Source organism: Nymphaea colorata, chromosome 2, assembly GCF_008831285.2.
Source record: "Nymphaea colorata isolate Beijing-Zhang1983 chromosome 2, ASM883128v2, whole genome shotgun sequence".
NCBI lineage: Eukaryota > Viridiplantae > Streptophyta > Magnoliopsida > Nymphaeales > Nymphaeaceae > Nymphaea > Nymphaea colorata.
The window spans coordinates 17677300-17697920 of NC_045139.1; the positions used below are offsets into that span (position 1 = coordinate 17677300).

A 20621-nucleotide genomic window follows, 5' to 3' on the forward strand; every position below is an offset into this window, starting at 1 on the left:
TCTTACTAGAAAGAGCCACGAGATAGACATATTTGAATGCCATTTATGTTTGTGAGGTATAATTAAACGTAGAGAAAAGAAGCTGGAGTTCCTATGCATGTCTTTTTTGAAGGAGGTTCATGCAGTAAGTTTATCAAGGGATCTATTGGTGATTTTGTAGAAGATCTAAAATTAATCAGTTAAATGAAGACTTTTCCTATCTTCTTATGAGTAATTAGTGAATACAGGTTTTATCTATTTTTTCCTTGTTAAATATAATTAATATAGTCACTGGGCAGGAGGGGCTCGCTGAGAAAAGTTTGGAGTGACCGAACAACTACCATGGATCGTGCTTTATAAATAGCTTGTTGGATTGCATTTCTAACTAGATAGTTCAGTATCATTTGGATAATGTGATAATATGGGCTGCTCCTGTCCTTGGTTTAGCGTGTGGTAGACAAAAAGCTTGTCATATAGGGGTGGATTTGTCGACAGTTCAGTATCACTTGGATAATGTGATAATATGTGCTGCTCCTGCCCTTGGTTTAGCGTGTGGTAGACAAAAAGCTTGTCGTGTAGGGATGAATCTGTCTAATAAATCTGAAATGGAACGGTTGCAGTTCAGATAATAAAGTCTTTAACTTTTTGTAAATTGAAAGACCACTAGGACTGCCGAGTTGCCAGTTGGTGGACAATCGTTTATATGCTGACCCTCTTTATGCGCACTGGCAAGCCTGCCCAGCGTCATCCGTTGTCCCTACCTCCTAGTGAGCAACAGCTAGGTGAATTTAGTTTATTATTATTATCATATTATGATATTCGAATGCAGTTTTATAATTCTGAATGTGTTTTTGTCTTCAGATTTTTTTGTTCTTTGAATAGGTTTGCGAAAGGTTTTATTATTCAATTTAGAATGCAATTTTGTCTTGTAGGCTTTTTCTCTGTTTTGTTGCTCTAATTTTACGAAGGTGCTTAGTGTGGAAGCCCTTCGAGGAATATTAACGTAACTGGAATTGCTAATTAGTGTCAGTGTTACGAGTGTTGGCTATTTGTCAAGTTGCATATTTTTTCCTTGATAGTTTTGTTTGGAGAGCTGTATGTCATTTGCCTCTAGTAGGAATATCCATTTTAGTTCAGTTTTTTGTTGGACTTGGGGAAAATTCGGTCAGTTTATCTTTCTGAAGTGACTGCCTTTTGACAGATGCGTCAAAGAGGTGATTGGAAAAATAGTTAGCTTGGGAAGTAGATTGTTCAATTTTCATCGACTAGTCCCTTTTGTTGGGTGGAGAACCCTGGTTATGCCTTCTACTAATTCTACCTGGACACCATGAGAAAGAAACATCTCCATTTGATTTTGTGACAGCTCCTTGCTAGGGATTCAAGGAATTTTTTGAGTTCTAATTATGGGAGGGAGGTATGATACATTTACTAGTACGGCCAGCTCCCCCACTCCATTTTCAAATGAAAAGGGACTAGCACTCGTAACTACTGTTGCAAAGATGATGGGTAGGTTTTAGCGTTGAACGGACGTAACTAGAGCCTACTTGAGGTTGGTCTGAGGTGGGATTAGCAGCACCTGTGTCAGTGCCATCAAATGCTCGTTTCAAGTCAATCTATGTTGCTGTACCTTTATGTGACTTTTCAGTCTCCTATTGGTTAGTCGGACTCTCCGGAAGAACTTGTGTTCTTTTGGTTCTTCTAACTTTACTGGCACGTGGTGGAGCTCTCCGTGTTATTTTCTTGATAGGTTATGTTGCTAGATGTACAACGTGTAACTTAACGGCTCCTTCGTTAGGTTTTGCCATCAATGACAGAAGTCTGGACCGGAGACACCAGACTGTTATATCGTTAGTAACCTCCCGCTCTCGGTCTCACTCTTTGTGAGTGATCTTGACTTGAATCCTTGATTAAGATGACAACCATATCTGTGATTCGAAGGTGGCGATGGCTTAAGCTTTGAAAATTTTTTACTCAAGGACAATAGTTTTGAGCTGATAGTTAGTATGATAAATACCAAGATTGATTAGACTAATTAAATGTTCCTTCTGAATTTTTAAGCGTTGATCCCTTTGTTGGAGCACGATGGTTATATGATTGTGAAAATGTGGTTGTCGTGATTTCTTTTGTCTGTCCCCACTCCCAAAAGATTAATGTGCTGTATGGGTTTAAATTTAACTTGATGAATGTATGTCTTTTACTTAATCAATGATTGCGTGTGCGTGTGTAGGAGAATTCTATCCTACTGTGTGCCAAATGTGGTGGGATGTCTTAACATTTAAAACCATCGCTAAAAAGCACCATGGAGAGTTGCTAAAAACATCATGACATGAACCATTGCCGATCCTCATGTGACAGCTGTTTTGTAGTGACACATTTTTTACTTTGAGCCATCCATTAACATTTCGCACCGGCAGCACAAAACTCCTCTAATTAGTTGGATGAGAATAAATGTTTGGGCTTTGTTGTTGTGAGAAGTGATTGATTTTTCAAGATATTAAGATATTTGTATCTAGTTTAAAGTTGTTTAGTGTAAAACTTATTTTCTACAAAAGTACAGCTATATATATATATATATATGAATGAGCACTAGCACATCTTCCATAGCTGGCTGATTGAACGCTGATATTGAGTCTATTTCATCAGAAAGTGATTTCTCAATTCATCCGGAAAGCTAAGTTTTTATAGAAAAGTGACAACTAGGTATTTACGATGTTCAATGGGAGAAGGATTCTTTCTCTCACGCAAATAAAAGGTAAAACGGATAACATTGCCAAGTATGAATGCTTGCATGATTGAGCTGGCGTATCTGCTAAGGAAAGCTATTTGTAATCTGTACGCCAAGAAAATGTATTAGTTATGGAATTATGAATTGAAGATGCAATGCAAGGCTTCAATAATGGAGATGACTGTTGCAATGTTAAGGCAGTTTCATGTGGACAAGGTCTCAAAGGCCCAACCAGTGGGAAACCAAGGCAAGGCAGAGTCCCGTTACGACCAACCTCCGCCACCACCAGCCTCCAACTATTATTTATGCTTATTGATATCTGTTCTTTCTTTGAGGACAAGATAGTATGAAGATTTTCGTATTTACAAATGCATTTTGTACTAATAAACAACAGTTATCTTTTTGCATTGGCTAAAGATTACCTGTGGTTACGAGTTTCTTTAACTAGTTTGATGATGAAGATATTACATACATGACATACTTTCACTATATATATATATATATTAACCACAGTTAATCTTTAGCCAATGCAAAAAGATGGCTGTTAATTATTTATAGCCAAACACTTGAATGTTAGACAGATAATAAATAAGTTCAGCCCTTAATCTTTTTTAGACAGATAACGTTAGACAGCTTGCTTAATAAAAATATGTTATATAAGTACTTGTAAGACATGACCATATGGGAAAAATTTATCAATTAAGAAGTCAATATATCATTTTATTATCAATTAGCTGAGCTGGGTCGTCGGTTTAGTTTGGTCTTCCTATCCACTTGTTATTTGAAATTGATATTTTTCTCTTGCTCCTTCTAGGAATGTTTAAGAAAAAACAAGAATGTCAACGGATCATATTCCAATAAGATATACCTTTACCTCTTTCTATTTTTGAGGATATTCCAATATTTGGATTTCGAATTGGGATTAAAGCAAAGTCGTATCTGAATCCGAATCTAAAATTTGATTTTATAATTGGAATCCGATTTTAATTCATTTTTTACATTCATAGAATTCAAGTCCAAATTATTAAGTGAAACAGAATTTGACGAATTCTCATGTAAGAGCATTAGATGATATTTATTTAAAATTAAATTTGATCTGAAACTAAATTCAAATCCAAATCCAATCACATATTTATATGTATTTGTATTTGAATTCGATTGAATGTCATCTGAATCGATGATTTTCTAATCAGATATTAATTTTTTTTTCACATCAAATTCTTTTAGATCTGATTTAAATCGGATATAATGATATCTCTATTAAATAACATGGCCGGATGAATGTTGACCACCGCGCCTTACCATTACGTTACCATGAAAAAGATTAATGTGAAGAGTAGGACGATTAGGGCTGTTCCCACCTACCACTTGCGTTAGATCTGTTTCCAAATATCTTTCGTTATAACTCTGTCAAGAGCTAATCCTGTGATCAGTAAATGATGGTACCAGGTACCTTGCCAAAAGGAAGAACATATCGGAGGAAACGTCGAGGTCCAAGATATTCTTTCTTTTGGAGGGATGCTTCTGGTGTTAAGGGATTCGCACGTCTCCTCCTCCCTTTTCCGCCAAGTACATAAAATATCGTGTAAAGGCCGGCATTTGAGACATTGCGTCGTGATCAAGCGGTGACAGTTCGTTTAGGAGAGACTTGCTCTCTTCATTTTCCTCCTTCCTTTTCTTTTTCCTCTTTTTGTAAGTTGATAATTAATAGAAACAAGGCCTCTGAGGGTTCATTTGGCCATTCTATGAACGGCAACAAAGAAATTTCATGAAAGACATAGATATATTCATGAAATAATATGTTACTGTTCCTGTAGCCCAATGGCCCCTCATTGTTCATCATCCCCGGTTTATGTTGACAGATGTCTTTCTCCAACGGAACACTGTTTCATTACTATGGCCAAAAAATTAGGGAAGATTTATGAAACACCTTAACAAGTGTTTCATGCCTCAACTTTAAGGCAAACTGTTCTATTTGCCAAACATGCTCCAATTTGATCAAATCTGATTTCCAATATATTTAGGTTGTCCAAATATAAACCATGTACATTGCTAGGCAGAAATCACATTCATGTCCATTCAAAACAGGTTGCTTTCAATGTTGGCATCATACGCGCCACAAGCAAAGATTATTCTCTTCAATCATCAACTTCTTTGGATACATGCAAGGGCAGATCCAGAAATTTTTCAGGGGAGGGGCTGAATTATAATTTCAAAATTTTGATGGGAGCTGAAATATCATTTTCCAAACCTTTTATATACACAATTTTTTTAAAAAAAATTATATGTAATTTTTTTTTAAGAAAATTGAGGAGTATAATGAGTGGTTGGAACTAGGAGGGAATCCAGGCCCAGGTCCAACCATATGGGCCGCTAACACTGGAAATGGATCGGTCTCCTTAAATTGACTCGGCCTGCTGCAGAATTCATTTGAAGGTTTTTTCAGTCTCCAGACTGGCTTCTACTGTCCTCTAGCCAAAAAGTTCTGGCTCCAAGACATCACGGTTAAGCTAAATTGATAAATCATAAGGTGTCACGTTTATTTTTTTAAAAATTAAAGATACTAATTGTCATACATATTTTAAAAAGTTAATTTTATATATGGCATTATTAGTTGATCACATATCTTGTAATAGATTTACTCAATCCGCTTATCTCATATAAAAAATTGCACCCAATTAACTTTATGATGATCATAGCCACTCTATTTGCACCCTCAGCCCCCTTTTATCATTTTTATGCATTCAACTAATAGACATGAAGTAAAAATTGCTTGAGAGAAAGAAAATCATTGTAGAAAAAACAAAAATGGTGTTTCATCAATGAATCTGGAAAAAAAAGTGTTATCGTTAAGAGCAGAAAATTAATCATTGAAGAGCCCCACACGTCCCCCATTAAGGAGGTTTGGTGCAGGTGGCTGGTAGGTAGCTAGTCATTGGTTCGAACGTCATTGACATCAATCACCTTTGTTAATGAGTGGAATAGAATGCACTAGGTGGCACACAATGAGGGTTCTGCGCTGAGCATTGATGCGACCTTAGGGGGAAGAGGGTAGACCTTATCTGCCTCTCAATCGGGTGGTGCCGTGGTGGGTGAGCGGTGCTATGCATCGATGCAACCTTGGGAGTAGTGATGAAGTCAGAATTTTTTGGTTATGGGGCACTCTTATGGAAATTCTAGGAGCACAACATATATAAACAAGTAAATAATTGTAAGAAATCTATGTAAAACTAAATAAAAAATTTGTTGCTGACCTGGGGGACCCCCTTAATCGAGCGGTTGCGGTTGGTTCCCTCCCGCTCACCCAACAAGAAATGAGCATATATGCATTTGGAATCCCGATTCTGAGGCAGTTAGATGCCATCTATATAGAAGGGGTGGAGCCTTTTTAGATATATATATATATATATATATATATATAAATTTGAAGATAAGGTTGGTTTTTGGAATAACATAAAAACTTAATTCATATAAAATTGACATGCTAATGATTATAAATGAAATCTTTTTGAGGAGACAAATCCTCACTACCGGACAGAGATAAGAAGACAGAAATATTCAAATTATTTCCCCTTGTTTTACTCGTCCGAATGACAAGGTCTATATCCATGAGCGACGAAATATGCACTTGAGAATGGATTGTTTACCTTTTGGAATCTAAATAACCAACAATGAATGGAAATAGTCGATTTGATATGCTAATAATGTATAAAAAAAGACAAACCAGTTGTAAAAGATTTTCCCCCTGCATTTGTGGAGCACATAATTGAGGTTCCAGTTTATAAATAAGTTAGGACAAGGAACCGACCAAGGACCAGAGCACCCAATGGGTCTGAACTAAAGTGGCAGGTTTAGGACTCGATGTAGGGTCTTCATCTTAATGCTCTTTGCAGTTCCCCTCGCGCCACTGCTCTCCAGATATGGTAATAAATTCAATTTTTATAAAGAATAATTAGATAAAATCAAAGTATTTAGCATTGGGCAGTGGAGAAAGATAGACCAAGTGCCAGGTGATTCATGGAGAAACACTCATTTATAGCCAAAATGGCTGTGTATCAATGCCATATTGAGTCAACATTTTCTTATTCACAAGTTCAGTTGCTACCAAGTTGAGTGACTTCATGTTTTCTGCCCGAGAATCTTGCTTATCAATTTATAGCCACAAATATCGTGATATTTTCCAGAATATCGCGACATTAACAAGAGAAAATAAATAAAAACGGGAAAATGTAGGGACGTATTGAAAAAAAAAAAGTTAAAACGAATTTATGACGATTTCAATGCGATTTTTTCGTGATTTTTCTATTTCATTCTCTGTTTTTACTTTCTTTCAAATTTTTTTTCATTGTTTTATTTCCTAGTGCTTTAGGCATTTAACATAACCTCCTAACAGCAATACAATACTTATTATTTTGTCATTTCTTGTACTTTTACCTAACATTTTGATTTTTTATTTAAAAAAAACTCCAAGATATTCCTAAAAAACAACTTTGCTGATAAATACCCGAGAAAAACCTTGACGTTAAAAACCTGAGAACTATATTCATGGCTATGTGCTTGGTTAGTGACATGACAAGTGAAACAAAAATTTACTTGTTAAAAATAATTAGTTCAGAAAAAGAAAAACATATTATATATATATATATATATATAACTGCTCACTGTGATCTGTATTTCAATATGATTTGAAGCATATTTTGATCAAAAGGGTGCAATGGGCCATCGTATCTTGAGGAAAGATTATTGGAGATCCATTTTATGTGACAAAGTGGGATCAAGTATATCTTAAAGACTGTTTCATTATAAACATAGATTATGTTCTCTTGTCATCATCTCCCTTTTTCCTTTTTAATTAAAAGAGCAGTTTATAATGGCCCTAACAGCAGAATCCTTACCTAACCAATTTTATAACGACATATAAGAACTCAATTCAAATAGTTTACTTTACATAGGCTCCACAACTTGCCTTGGTGGGTCAGCCACGGGCATTCAAGTTGAAAGGTGCCAAGAAAGTTCGGTATCCAGAAATGCACGTCGCTTCCCATAAAGCTGAAGCTGTGGTGAAACTTTTCTCAGTGGCGGAAAACGAGATGTGGACCGAAACGGTTGAACATGCATGAACAGATCGATATTTTGCACAAAAAACTCAAAATGTTCGTCCTCATGTGGGGAAAAAAGAAGGGGGAAATCTTATTTCTGAACACAAATTACTAAAGAAATCTTGTGGTTTCCTCACTTGCAAGGAAAAAGATATTCCTAACTGCAATAAGCTGACAATCTTTGTCTTTTTCCACGAAGCCTTCTGGAGTCCCTGCACTTTGATTTGTATCTTTAATGTACTTTTCTTCTTCCGATTAAGCTCAAAGGAGAAGGATATAGACCTGAATTAACAACATTCAATGAAGAGAGCCGGTTCAAGTTTATCTGTTTACCTGAACTTGACACACACAAATCCCAGTTTATCCTGTTTTTTGAGTAAAATTAGCATCCAAACAGTGGGAAATACAAAGTAGCAGGACGACTAATGCAGCCAGATAGCTAAAAGTTTAAGACATGTCACTAAAAGTCTTTAGCCACAAGAGCAGTAGCAACAGTTTGTAATCAATCTTTTTAGTGACTGATAACAATTTTTAGCTATCCAACAACATCTTGCAGACATTCTTTTACAATGTTCACTTAAATTCCCAAGTTGGCATTTCTGGGCAATGAAGAGGTTCAACTTTGGCAGCCAGCAGTTTTCTTTTCCTTTTCTGATCTGATGAACCCAAAAACCCTAAATCCCCATTTTACCTGCAAAATTTCGGCGTGACCGACCCGGAGATCGTGGGTGGGCCAATGAAAGCAAGACAGGTCCATGCAAATTGGCTCAATCAGAGTGAAGCACATGAAGAAGCTGCAGCCAAGCTGAACCAAGCTCATGTGATCACAAAATCCACCCACTCAATTATGGCAGAATTGGAGGTAGAAGACAATGAATGAATGAATGAATAATTTGGATACCCAAATAATTCAGAGACACAAGGAGGATAAGGCCACTGTGGCAAAGGCACTTGGGAATCCAATCAATGATCAGAGACAGGCCATGACAAGCTCCACTGCCATCATATGGCAATGTGGGTGATTCTCAGTGGGTGTGCTCCTCCCACTTGCCTCCCTTTGTACCAAACAAAACATGCCAATAACATTAGTTTTGCTGGCTCTGGTGGCCCATCATCAGGTTACTATGTTCATGTCCAGGCCTGCAAGGTTGATGCCAATGCACTAAAAGTTTCAGAACTTGCCTATCTTATCTCATACATCTTTAAAAAATGGGACCAGAGATGAACCAATCTGCTGCTTCATCCTCATCCATCTTTGTTTGATTTGTGTTCTTTGCACGCGCACCTGCACATACAAACACACACACAACATTCACTTTTCACTTTTTAGCCCTTATATGAAGGGGTTGGGTTTGAAAATTTTGCTACCCATGTGAGAGTTTGAAGTTTGTAGGGTTTCTTTTTCTTTTTTCTTTCTTTCTTTCTTTTTTTTTTTGGCCCCCTTTGAGTTTGAGAGAGAGAGAAGCTTGGATATCACTATACTAATCTCTTACTTGTCAGATTGTGGTTGCTTTTCACTTAATTCAAACCAGAAATTTTCGTTGGCCTTTTATTATATGTTAACAAATTTCCATGCAAGATTGATAACAGATTTTGTTTTATACTTAACCAATTTTCACCATCATATATTGGGAAGACATACCCCAAAGAGGCCACATCTCTTCCCCTGATTCCTAAGGTCCATGGCGTCTAGGTAGAGACTCAAATACCTGTCAGGCATCCACCATATGCAGTTTAAAAGAGTAGCACCCACGGGAATCAAACTAACGACCAAACTTTCACCTTTTGCATTCCAGTTCGACCAGCTACGCTCGAAATGAATATGGCATTGCACATGCATTTAACAAGATGGAAAGACAACCTGTCACATCTCTTTAATTTAATGAACTTCTATACCTCTCTCTCTCACACATAAACACATATATATATATATATATAGACATAGTCACTGAACTTGATCAGGAGACAACTTCCTGGGGAGATGTAAAGATCCGTTTTCTTTTAGAAAAAATGTGGGTCCATAAAGCGACCAGACCCATATCCTGTCAAGCGCAACCCTGATTCTCGTGTCGGCCTTGGGACATGCATCACTTAGTTTCATAACGCGTATCAAAATATCAGAAACAGTTGAAGACTGTGCCCTCCATAATCTGGAGAAGGAAGATGAACACTGGATGGGGGAGAGTAGACAGTATGGTACTGTTTGGGGGGTGAAAGAAGACCTTCAATATGCAAAAGATTTCAGAAACGACAGACGGAAACTGTATGATGCAGGCGTCAGTAGGAAGTGTTGATCCATCAACTGGTATATTCCTTCTTTTATTTATATATATATATATATATATATATATATATAAGATCATGTTAATGCACATCGGCAAGCTTGTTCATTTAGGTATCAAAGCTAATCTTGCAATTTTATTTAGAACCAATGATGTTCTGCAGATGTATGAATCTTACATCATCAACAAAATTTATGACATTTCAAATAATTTTTCACAACTAAAGATTCAAGAAAGCAGCTTCATTGTTTTCCTTGTGTTGAAGTCGAGCAGAAGACGACACTTTGCAAATTTTCTTGCACTTGGGTTGTTGAATTTCCACCAACTCACAAATTTAAATTTTCACAAGGTAGAGAAGGTGACTGAACTCGTTCAAAACTATAGTACTGCCGAGAAGTTGCTGTTAGCCAAGAGCAAGCATTCGATAAAAAGAACGTTATATTCTTGAGAACAACTTGTTGAAGTTCATTATGCTTCTGTTTCATAAAACAATATTATCATGAACGTTATTAATATACTTAACAACTCCATACTTTTATGGATAACAAAAAACATAATGTTCTTTCTACCAAACAAAATTCATGTTGGGTCATATTTCTAACTTTTGGTGGCAGGCAAAGCGTATCAAACGGTGGACCGAACGCACCTACTCATTCTACTACTTAATCGGCGGCGGTCGCATCTACGCAAACACAAGCTACGTAATATGGTACTGCCATCTTGGATTTAGCCATCAACATATATATATGATATAATGAAGTCTTTCTTGTGCGTTCTATTTTCTAGTGGGAACCGATGATGTTAGGTAACAAATGGCGTATTTGCGACCGGACTTACGCATTCTGATTGTGATACTATAATTAAAAATTAAAATAAAAAACAAAAAAATGCCATCAAGTTGCGGCGAGCAACTTTAGTTGTTAATTATTTTTCTTTTATTTGGCAAAAAAAAAAGAAGAAAGAAATCAGAGAATAAAGAGAGAGAGAGAGAGCAGGTGATATGAAGATTCTACAATGGTATGAAAATTTCCCGACAAGAAGACGGATTAGTAATCCCTTCGGTTCTACCATCCACACCGTGAGGTCAAATTGGGGGACTGGAAAACGGGTCCAGGTCAACATGGGTCTTGGTGATCCGGATCCAAGTGCGACAGAAGGGCCCCTCTTTGGAAACCAAAGTCCGGCCAAGATTTGAAAATTTTCCATCGTATTAGGGAAGAATGACCCATGTAAGTTGCAATACCCTAATAAGACTTTTCAAAATCTTAGCGGTTTTCAATTGTCACAATCTTTATTGCGATCTCATCTATACATTTAATGTAAAGTTTACATTATGGTCTTCGGCCTAAAGAATATTATGCAAGTATTCCATTAATATATTGGGTCAGATTCATGAAACACTTTTGGTTCATGAATCTGCTTCAAAATTCGAAACAAATTCATAGAATACCCTTATAATGTTATTGTTGACTAATAGCCCCTAAGACATTTAAGATACTAGTAGTCTTTTTAATGTTTTTATAATTCTCGTGTTCTCTTTTTCAAAGTTTTTTTCCACTTTAATAAGGACATTTTAGTCATTACACATCCTTCAGTGCATGTTTGATAGCGGTGATTTGAAGAAAACTCTGGATCTGGGCAGGGTCAAATTTGACGCGTAACAACTGAGGCCGCATTCTCAAGAATGTGATCGTGTCGTGTCAGTTCCAAATAGAAATGTAACGTTTCCTTTTGACAAAATAAGTCCATATTGATCAGCCGGAGCGGTCAATTCCATACATTTTTATGTTGTTAGCAAAGTCTATGAGGAGAGAAATTTTTGTTCTTTGGTGCTCATCGAGGCTCCAAAAAGTCGGGGTGGGCGCTTCGTCTTGTATTGATTGTCTTAAAAAGGAACAAGGGGATTCAAAGACTTTGTTTCCTGCTATCATTTGTCTTTTCAGTACAAAACAAAGCTGGTTGTGAAAAAAAGAGAGAGAGAGAAAGTTAACATTCACCAGCAATGTTAAATGACTTTGTTTCCTGCTACCCTTTTCCTAGGGTAGCAATCCTGATCCTCGTATGAAAAGACCTGAATTTTTTTATTTTTAAATGACATTAAATTTTGACTTTTTTTTTTCCTTCGAGTTTTAATAGATTAATGAATATTAAACTCAATAAGGTTAGGTGCATCTTGTTTTGGATCTGGACCCGATAAATATCTGCAATTTTTGTCAAAGAGACAAGGAACAGCCGACAATATCCGATTTGATTTTCAAAATAACGGCTTAAATGGAGTAAAAGCAATTCTTTAATGCAAGCAATGACGTCATCCTTATCTGAACTGGATCCAAAGAGAATCCATATGGGCCATCTTTGGCCAATTGGATCGCCGTAAACTGTGAGGTGGCCGAAGAACCATAAAAGATAGTGGTGGGTCCCGCTGGGTCTTTCTTTCCTTTGTTCGGATCTGATCCTAACAAAGCCGCATCCGGATTTGAATCTTGATTAAAGAAGTTTGAATCCGAATCAGCTGACAGGGGAATCTGGATCCATCATTCGGTCGTCTCGTCGATCTTTTGGCATGTGAAAGATGCAAGCGGGTCGGATAGAGATGAGGAGAAATCGAGGTCCCAATCGGATCGTTTAGATATTTGGATCTCCCCCCGAAGTTCCTACCCCATAGCTTTGGATATTTCCACTAATTCGAAGCCTCCCATTGATGTCTGGGGTCAAGAAGTCAATGTTAAGTTGTCCCAGAGGAGTTGCGTGTCCAAGAGCTCCAACTATCCAAACATGTGGATCTCATTGCATTATAAATGGTTCCTGGATCAAGAAACCTTGAACCGGTTCCAAATCATGGTCCAGGCCCAGCTAACGTTTTTTTGACCCGGACCCGGATCTCTCACAGTTTTTCCATTTGAACCATGGCTCCCCTCCCAAAAGGAAGGGAAAATGAACCTTATATGGTCCAGACCCGGTTCAACCCAAAAGGAAGGGAATATTGGATAAAACATCGAGAATAATGGATCCGGAAGAGAACGTAAGCAAGCAAGTGGATTGGATATGATTCATATGAACCACAAAGTCATTGTCCAAAAAAATTGGCATTCGAGGGACTTGAGTATAACCACTCAGCCAATATAGTTACACATTGCATCGACAAAATTTAGTTAGAAAAAATATACAAACAGTATTTTTTGTGAATCGATACTTTTTATTTTCATAAATCACATTTTGCTGCTAAAGAGCAGGTTGAGATGTATTAGATCAGGGGCTCAAGCCCAAGAAGGGTACTATATACAATAAATCCAATGCATGGATGAATTGATATATAAATAAAATAATTATGTGGACCCATGTGGGCAACCGCCACCCCGACCTGGGCCCGTGATCGCAATTATGAAAGTGATCATGCATGACTTTAACTTGTGCTCTAATTTGAATTCAAATTAATTTGCTAGAGTTATCCCAATAAAATATTATAAACGTGAAGTTCATTTCCAAAAGCACAACAATAAATCAACTGCAAATTATGACTTTATAAAACGGAGGAATGGGCACATGAAAACCATCGTGAATTTGTAATAAACTTGAATCACAATTGAAACATGCCCAATCAATGCTTATAAAAGTCAATCTTGGTTACCTTCTTAAGCTGTACAAGACATTTCACTCTCTCAATTACACAATCTTAAGCCACACTTACTAGCACATTCTAAAAATTATATATATATATAACTTATATATATATAAAACTTACTAATAAAAAAGAAACAGAAACGAGAAAATTTTTGAGATGGGACAAGATTATATACATGGGTTTACTACAACGATCAGTATAGACTGCTGCGCCGGATTCGGATCACGGGACCCAAAGGGAATCCGAAATCCATCTCCACCGAATTCAGAGTCTCAGACCGTTGGCCCTTTACGCGCTGAGCGCCTCGCGTGGCCCCCTCCTCTCGCCCACGGCAAAGATCCAACGGTCGACGAGACCTCCAACGCGGCGCTACCGGACAACGCGGGCCGTCCGTTCCCCAGTCTCCTCTGCCCCCGGCTGCGGGCCCCACGACCCGACTCCATCCCCCCACTTATGGAGGAACGCCGAGACTCTTACCCCTCAAGGGTGTGGGACCCAGCACTCCTAAAAACCCAAATTACCACCTCAGTCCTCAAAAATTAGCTTGTATTTGGTCTTCATCATCATAATAAATGATATTTGTTGCCTTTCAATGTCGGTTTTATTAAAGCAAATGACGACAAAGCCCATTCTTTTTCACCTAATATTAACTTTCCGTCCCTAATCGAGAGAGACAATTTTGCCCTTGGATCTTACTGCTAGTCTATTGGGGGAGGAGATCCTGTAACGAAGAATGCACTTGATGAACAACAACAAGTGGCGTATCCCGGTACAAGGTCATGCTCTCTTACACATTCCCCATGAATTGATTTGGGGCATTATGGACAATTGAGAAGCTGACAGCATAGTGGGTTGGTTCGAGTTATCAGCAACACATGACATGTGGGTGTGTGCACCCGAATGTGGGCAGGCCAAGCTGACGGTTCTTCACATGCAAAAAACTATAGGCAATTCGAGATACTCGCTATATATATATATATATATATATATAGGCAAGATGGTTAGAGATGTAAGAAAAAATTATGAAAATGTCACGTGTATAAGCTAAAAATTGAAGATGAAAATATCAAATATCAAAATGAAAGGTAAAAATCACATGCAAGAGAGTAATTGCTTTTGAAAGAGCTTGTGTTTAAATTGCCAATTAAGTTTAGTAAAAAGCAGAGGGAGGAGTGCATGTGCATCACTTAACCGACATGAAGTGGGTAACGCTGAGCCGTTTCCTTCATTATGTCCGCTCATGTTGGGGAAAGAAAAAGGCTTCTAATGAGGTAAGCTCCAATCCTTTTTGAAGGAAGCACATGAAACTGCCGCAGTTTCATCTCTGAATCCACTTCTATCTAAAAACATCATAACTCTTTTGAGTTTCCAAGTCCAAGATATTCACATAAAGTTAGCAAATTGAAGGTAAATTCATGTAGAATCCTAGTAAAAGGTCTGCAACTCAACTATAAGGTGCTCGTTTAGAGAGCACTATTAAAGGGGTGTTTGATTTGTTGGCAATCTCGAAGTATCCATCCCTTCATTGTCAGTCAAACGCGGCCCCTTTCTAGGCCGTTCGAGTTTGTTGGTCCCGTTTTCTTATATAGATTTTGTTTTTTTGGGGATAAGTTAACCCAAATGATCTTATCTAACGGCAATTTTTTTTTTTCCATTTTAGTTTAGCGATTGGGTAGGTGAGGGTGCCGTACGGTTGGTGAACACCAAGGCTTCGGCTCGATGGGACCCAGTTGGACCGTCTCGAATGCGTTCCGAGGTGCTAAGTTTCTATTGGATCTGATATTATCAAAATCCAAATCCATTGATAAATTCATTTTAAAAACGCACCACCAACCCCCCCCTCCCCATCATTTGTTGTGTTTCGGTCAAAGACGCAAAAGGGCAGAGAGGGACGCGGAGTGAGATAAGCTTCCCTGGGGCATTTTAGGAAAACGAGTAAATTTTTAACGTAGTGCCAGACGTAATGAGGGGCAGGGCCCCGCCCAGACCGTCACGGGCAGCTTTCTTAGACCGCTAACGGTCAAGCGCGAGGCGTCGCCAGAGCGCGCCGAGGGCGTCGTCGCGGGGGGCGTCAGGGATCGACGGTTCGAGATTTTCGCGACGCGGCAAATCGACGCTGCTCGTTCGGTTCCTTGGGCTAAGAGCAGCGAGAGAAAGGACGGTTTGGCAAAATGCGCGCGAACAAGGTGACGTCTGATTGCACCGAAAAATCAAGTTCCCGTCATGGTGAGGCCAGGTGCTAATCAAGTTTTGTTCACATTTTTTTTTATTGTTGATGAAAAAAAGAGAGGTGGAAGTAGGGTTAAGGAGCTTGTTTTTGAAGCTGAACAGGTGGTCGAGGAGGGAGCGTTTTCGTGTAGTGATCGGGAAATGAACTGAGGGCAAGGTTAAATTTAGGATGATGAGAGGGGCTAGGGCGGGAAATGAGAGGAGTGGAGGGACGCGGGGTTGGGCCTATATAAGGAGATCGGCGCCCTCATGCAACCCTCGCCTGCCGTGAGCTTCCTTCACGAGTTACCGACCTCCTTGACGCCGTGAGTTTCGCCTTCTCCTCCCAACGGCCTCATTGCCGATTGCATCCCTCCCCTCGCCCTAAACACCGTTAGGTTTCCGTCTCTGTCCCTCTCTCCTTCCCCCCCTTCTCTCTCGATCTCTTTCTTGCCATTTTTCTGACTCCGGATTGATCTGTGAATCGTTTTCCGTTGTCTTCAGCCTTTTCTTCCGTCCGCTTGCTGTCTCTGGTTTCGGCGTCGCTTCGATCTCCGATCGGCTAGGGTTTCGACGGAGGGACCCGGCGCTCGTGCTCCTGTTCTTCGTCTTTAAACTTCCTGTTTGAGTCCGCGCTCCAGTCCTTCTTCTGACGCGCAGGTGTGGGGATTAGCGGGCGTGTCCGAGGCGGTCTAGGTTTCCTCTTTTTCTCTCCGTCTCCGCCTGCTTCTTTTGGGGGGGTAGCCGGGGCTCCGGCCTCGGCGGTTTCTAAAGCCCCCGTTTGTCTCAAGACCTGATTATAGACCGGAAGTAGTTGGGAAGAGATGCCGGCCCTGGCTTGCGTAGATGCTGCAGCACCCCTGCCTCCTGGCTACGCCTTCGCTGGGGAAAGCGCTCTTCCCACTGCTCTGCCGGAGAGTTTCGACCTCTCCGGCGTTGTCATCGATGACGATGACTCGACCGCCGTGAAAGTTACGGCGGCGATGGCGACGTCCCCGTGGTCTCCTGATCTTTCCGCATCCTTGTACAAGATCAACGGATGGGGCGCCCCCTACTTCTCCGTGAACGCCGCAGGAAACATCTCCGTCAGGCCGCACGGCGTTGCGACGATGCCGCACGCCGAGATCGATCTCATGAAGGTCGTCAGGAAGGTCACCGAGCCGAAGTCCCTCGGCGGGCTCGGACTGCAGCTGCCGCTTATCGTCCGACTGCCCGACGTGCTCAGGGACCGCCTCGAGTCGCTTCACTCGGCCTTCGAATCCGCGATCCACTCTCAGGGGTACGAGTCCCACTACCAGGGCGTCTACCCTGTCAAGTGCAACCAGGACCACTACATCGTCGAAGACATCGTCGAGTACGGCCGCCCTTTCCGGTTCGGCCTCGAGGCCGGGTCGAAGCCGGAGCTCCTCCTCGCAATGAGCGCGTTGTGCAAGGGAAACCCTGAATCGTTCCTCGTTTGCAATGGTTACAAGGATCAGGAGTACATCTCGCTCGCTTTGATGGCTAGAAGGCTCGGTCTCAACACGGTGATCGTCCTTGAGCAGGAGGAGGAACTGGATCTGGTGATTGAAGTAAGTCGAAGGATCGGCGTCAGGCCGGTGATTGGGCTGCGTGCTAAGCTCCGGACCAAGCACTCTGGCCATTTCGGGTCGACCTCCGGCGAGAAAGGCAAGTTTGGATTGACGACACTTCAGATCATTTCGGTGGTCCGGAGGCTCGAGAGGGCTGATATGCTCGACTGTCTCCAGCTGCTCCATTTCCACATCGGTTCGCAGATCCCATCCGTTGATCTCCTGAGCGACGGCGTTGGCGAGGCTGCTCAGATATACTGCGAGCTTGTTCGTCTTGGTGCCGGAATGAGGGTGCTGGACATCGGTGGCGGGCTTGGGATCGATTATGACGGGTCACGCTCGAAGATGTCGGACATGTCAGTCGGATACAACCTCGAGGAGTATGCGGCCACTGTGGTTCAGGCCGTCCGTTACGCCTGCGACAGGAAGTTCGTCAAGCATCCGGTCCTCTGCAGCGAGAGCGGGCGGGCGCTTGTCTCTCACCATTCTGTTCTCGTATTCGAGGCCGCCCCTTCTCTGCCTGTCCTGGACGGAGCGACGCCGGGGCAGCATGATTTGAGGTTCCTCATGGAAGGTCTCTCTGATGAGGCACGCTCTGACTACCGGAACCTGACAGCCGCGGCCGTTCGCGGCGACTATGACACTTGCCTGGCCTACACGGAGCAGATGAAACAGAGGTGCATCGAGGAATTCAAGGAGGGATCTCTCGGTCTCGAGCACCTCGCGGCCGTCGACGGACTTTGCGAGCTGGTTGCGAAGGTGGTGGCTCACGGTAATCCAGCAGCCGGTAGTGACTCGCCGACGATAAGGTCCTACCACGTGAATCTGTCCATCTTCAAGTCTCTGCCGGACCTCTGGGCCATCGAGCAACTGTTCCCGATCGTGCCCATCCACCGTCACTGCGATCGGCCGACTGTCAACGGTGTGCTGTCGGACTTAACGTGCGACAGCGACGGGAAGGTGGACAAGTTCATTGGAGGAGGGAGGACCCTGCCGTTGCACGAGTGCAGGAGGGGGGAGGCATACTATTTGGGGATGTTCCTGGGCGGTGCCTACCAGGAGGCGCTCGGGGGGCTGCACAACCTGTTCGGCAGCCCGAACGTGGTGCGCGTGGTGCAGAGCGACGGCCCTCACTGCTTCGCCATCACGGGCACGGTGCCCGGACAGTCGTGTGCGGACGTCCTCCGGGTGATGCAGCACGAGCCCGCCCTTATGTTCGAGGCGCTCAGGGTTCGGATCGAGGAGTGCTTCCACGGAGCTTCCGCAGCGGAGGAGGAGGAGGAAGAGAGTGTGGCCCACAGCCTTGCGTGTTCCTTCGACTCCACCCCATACCTCGTCGCCGCTGTAGGCGACGACGAATGGGTCCACTGCTGCGCTTGACTCCTCGAGCTGAAATTGCAACAGCAGCAGCAACAACAGCAAACAAGAAGAACTCTCTTCGTTTTCCTTGCCCTTTTTACCATCTGGTGGTCAATAAAGAAGGCGATAAAAGCAATCGGTGCGTCTTCGTAAACCCTGAGTCCTTTGTCCCTGGTCGTCGTCATCGTCGTCGTCGTCGTCGTCATCATCGTCTTCTTCTTAGATGAAGAAAATTTTTATGTCAGTGAATTTGTAATTGGTTCAGTCTGTTTCTTCGTGTAGATGATGGAAGGCGATGTAAAAGCGCCTCCTTTTTTTTCTTGCCTCCGTTGGAGAATTAGTACATGAAAAAAAAAACTCAGTTGTCCTTCTGTAACCTCGTGGGCAGTTTATGGCTTTCAGTTGATGGTGTATGCCTTGTCGAATGAACCCTACTGGTCCTTACGTCATTGAATATTCTACTCTGCGGTATTCGGACGTCGGAATCAATTTGGAATAACCCAGCACTCTTGTTGACCGATGCAACCGAAAAAAAAAATTAGGTGGGTGGGGTGGTGACCTGTTTAGTCATAATTTTTTTTTGTCTTCCTTTTCTGATTCTCTAGCTAGGAAATGGCCTTGGGTAACCAGCCCCCGGCTGTCGTTTTCCGAGATTGAAAGTGTGGGCTTATCTTTGACCTTATCATTAGCCGGCCGATTAGTCTATTTATTAATTGCAGACCTTGATCCTTTCTATTTCTTGCTAATGATCCCATCTTTAAGAAAAAAGGAATGGAGAAACCGAAAAATAGTAATCGTGGTTCTTGTTTCACAACAAATACCAACCAATTTCCAGGCCACCCGTCGCACGCAGACAAACACACGCACACACCGATCGAGCTAACCCTTATTCAGACGGTCGTACAAGCATGCAACTCCTCTGCATTTCCTGTTACGGATGCATGTGCTTTGTTTCAGAAGAGCTTTGCGAGCTACGCTTTTTTTTTTCCGTATCTTTTCTGCGCCGAAATTAACTTTTCACCAGATGGTGCTAAGAAGTAGTTTCTTCTTTTTGTATGTATGTGCTTTGATACTCTCTCTCTCTCTCTCTCTCTTCCTCTTTTCAGGAGAGGTCACATGTGCACAGGCGCTACCGGTGCAGGGGACTACGCGCTTAGGTCGAGAGAGAAGGAGGAACGTGGGGTGCCGGGGGGACACATGGCTCTGTGAGACGTGGGTGGTGGAATGGACAGTATGGTCCCCTATTCATATTGCCCGCGTCATCACCTAAGCTTTTTAATGGCGATAATGGTGGTGGTGAAGTTGACGATGATGGCAGGTGGTTGAAGTGGAAGAATGGAGCTAGGTGTTCCTGCAGACGTCAAAACAAAGACAATCTGCTCCCTATGGCAATCAGTCTTTGTCCGGCTCTTATGCGTGACGTATGACGTCCAAGTGTCACACCCTGCGAATCGCAAGGCTTGGAGACCAACAAAGTAGGTCATCTTCTTTCCTTCTTCCTCCATCTCATCATCATCATCATCAGCATGTACATCACTGTCATCCTCACTTTTCTTCCGAGATTGCCATCCGCTTCTTTTTGTTCTGATATTTCTCTCTCTAGACTTCACTTTATTGGCTACCACAGCTGCTCGATCTCTTGTTGGACCATGTCCATCACCTCCACAGGAAATGGATTCTCCCTGATCTGAACCATCGTTTGCATAATGAATAGAACATGTCAATCTGTCAATTCTTTATTACCGAGTTGATTTATGTGCTATCAAGTTCATTTTA

The 20621-nt window shown here is 41.6% G+C and overlaps 1 protein-coding gene across 2 annotated transcripts; it reads left to right on the forward strand.

Annotated features, from left to right (window-relative positions):
* The first annotated feature begins 16167 nt into the window (after positions 1–16167).
* LOC116247036 (arginine decarboxylase) lies at positions 16168–20621 on the forward strand. Of its 2 annotated transcripts, none has more exons than XM_031618983.2 (2): positions 16168–16313; positions 16420–19258. In XM_031618983.2, the coding sequence occupies exon 2, from the start codon at positions 16740–16742 to the stop codon at positions 18864–18866; it is 2127 nt and encodes a 708-aa protein (XP_031474843.1). In that variant the 5' UTR covers positions 16168–16313; positions 16420–16739; the 3' UTR covers positions 18867–19258. The 2 variants fall into 2 exon arrangements, 1 of the variants encoding a protein (XP_031474843.1); XR_004170784.2 differs by adding an exon at positions 19952–20621 and having other exon boundaries at positions 16179–18984.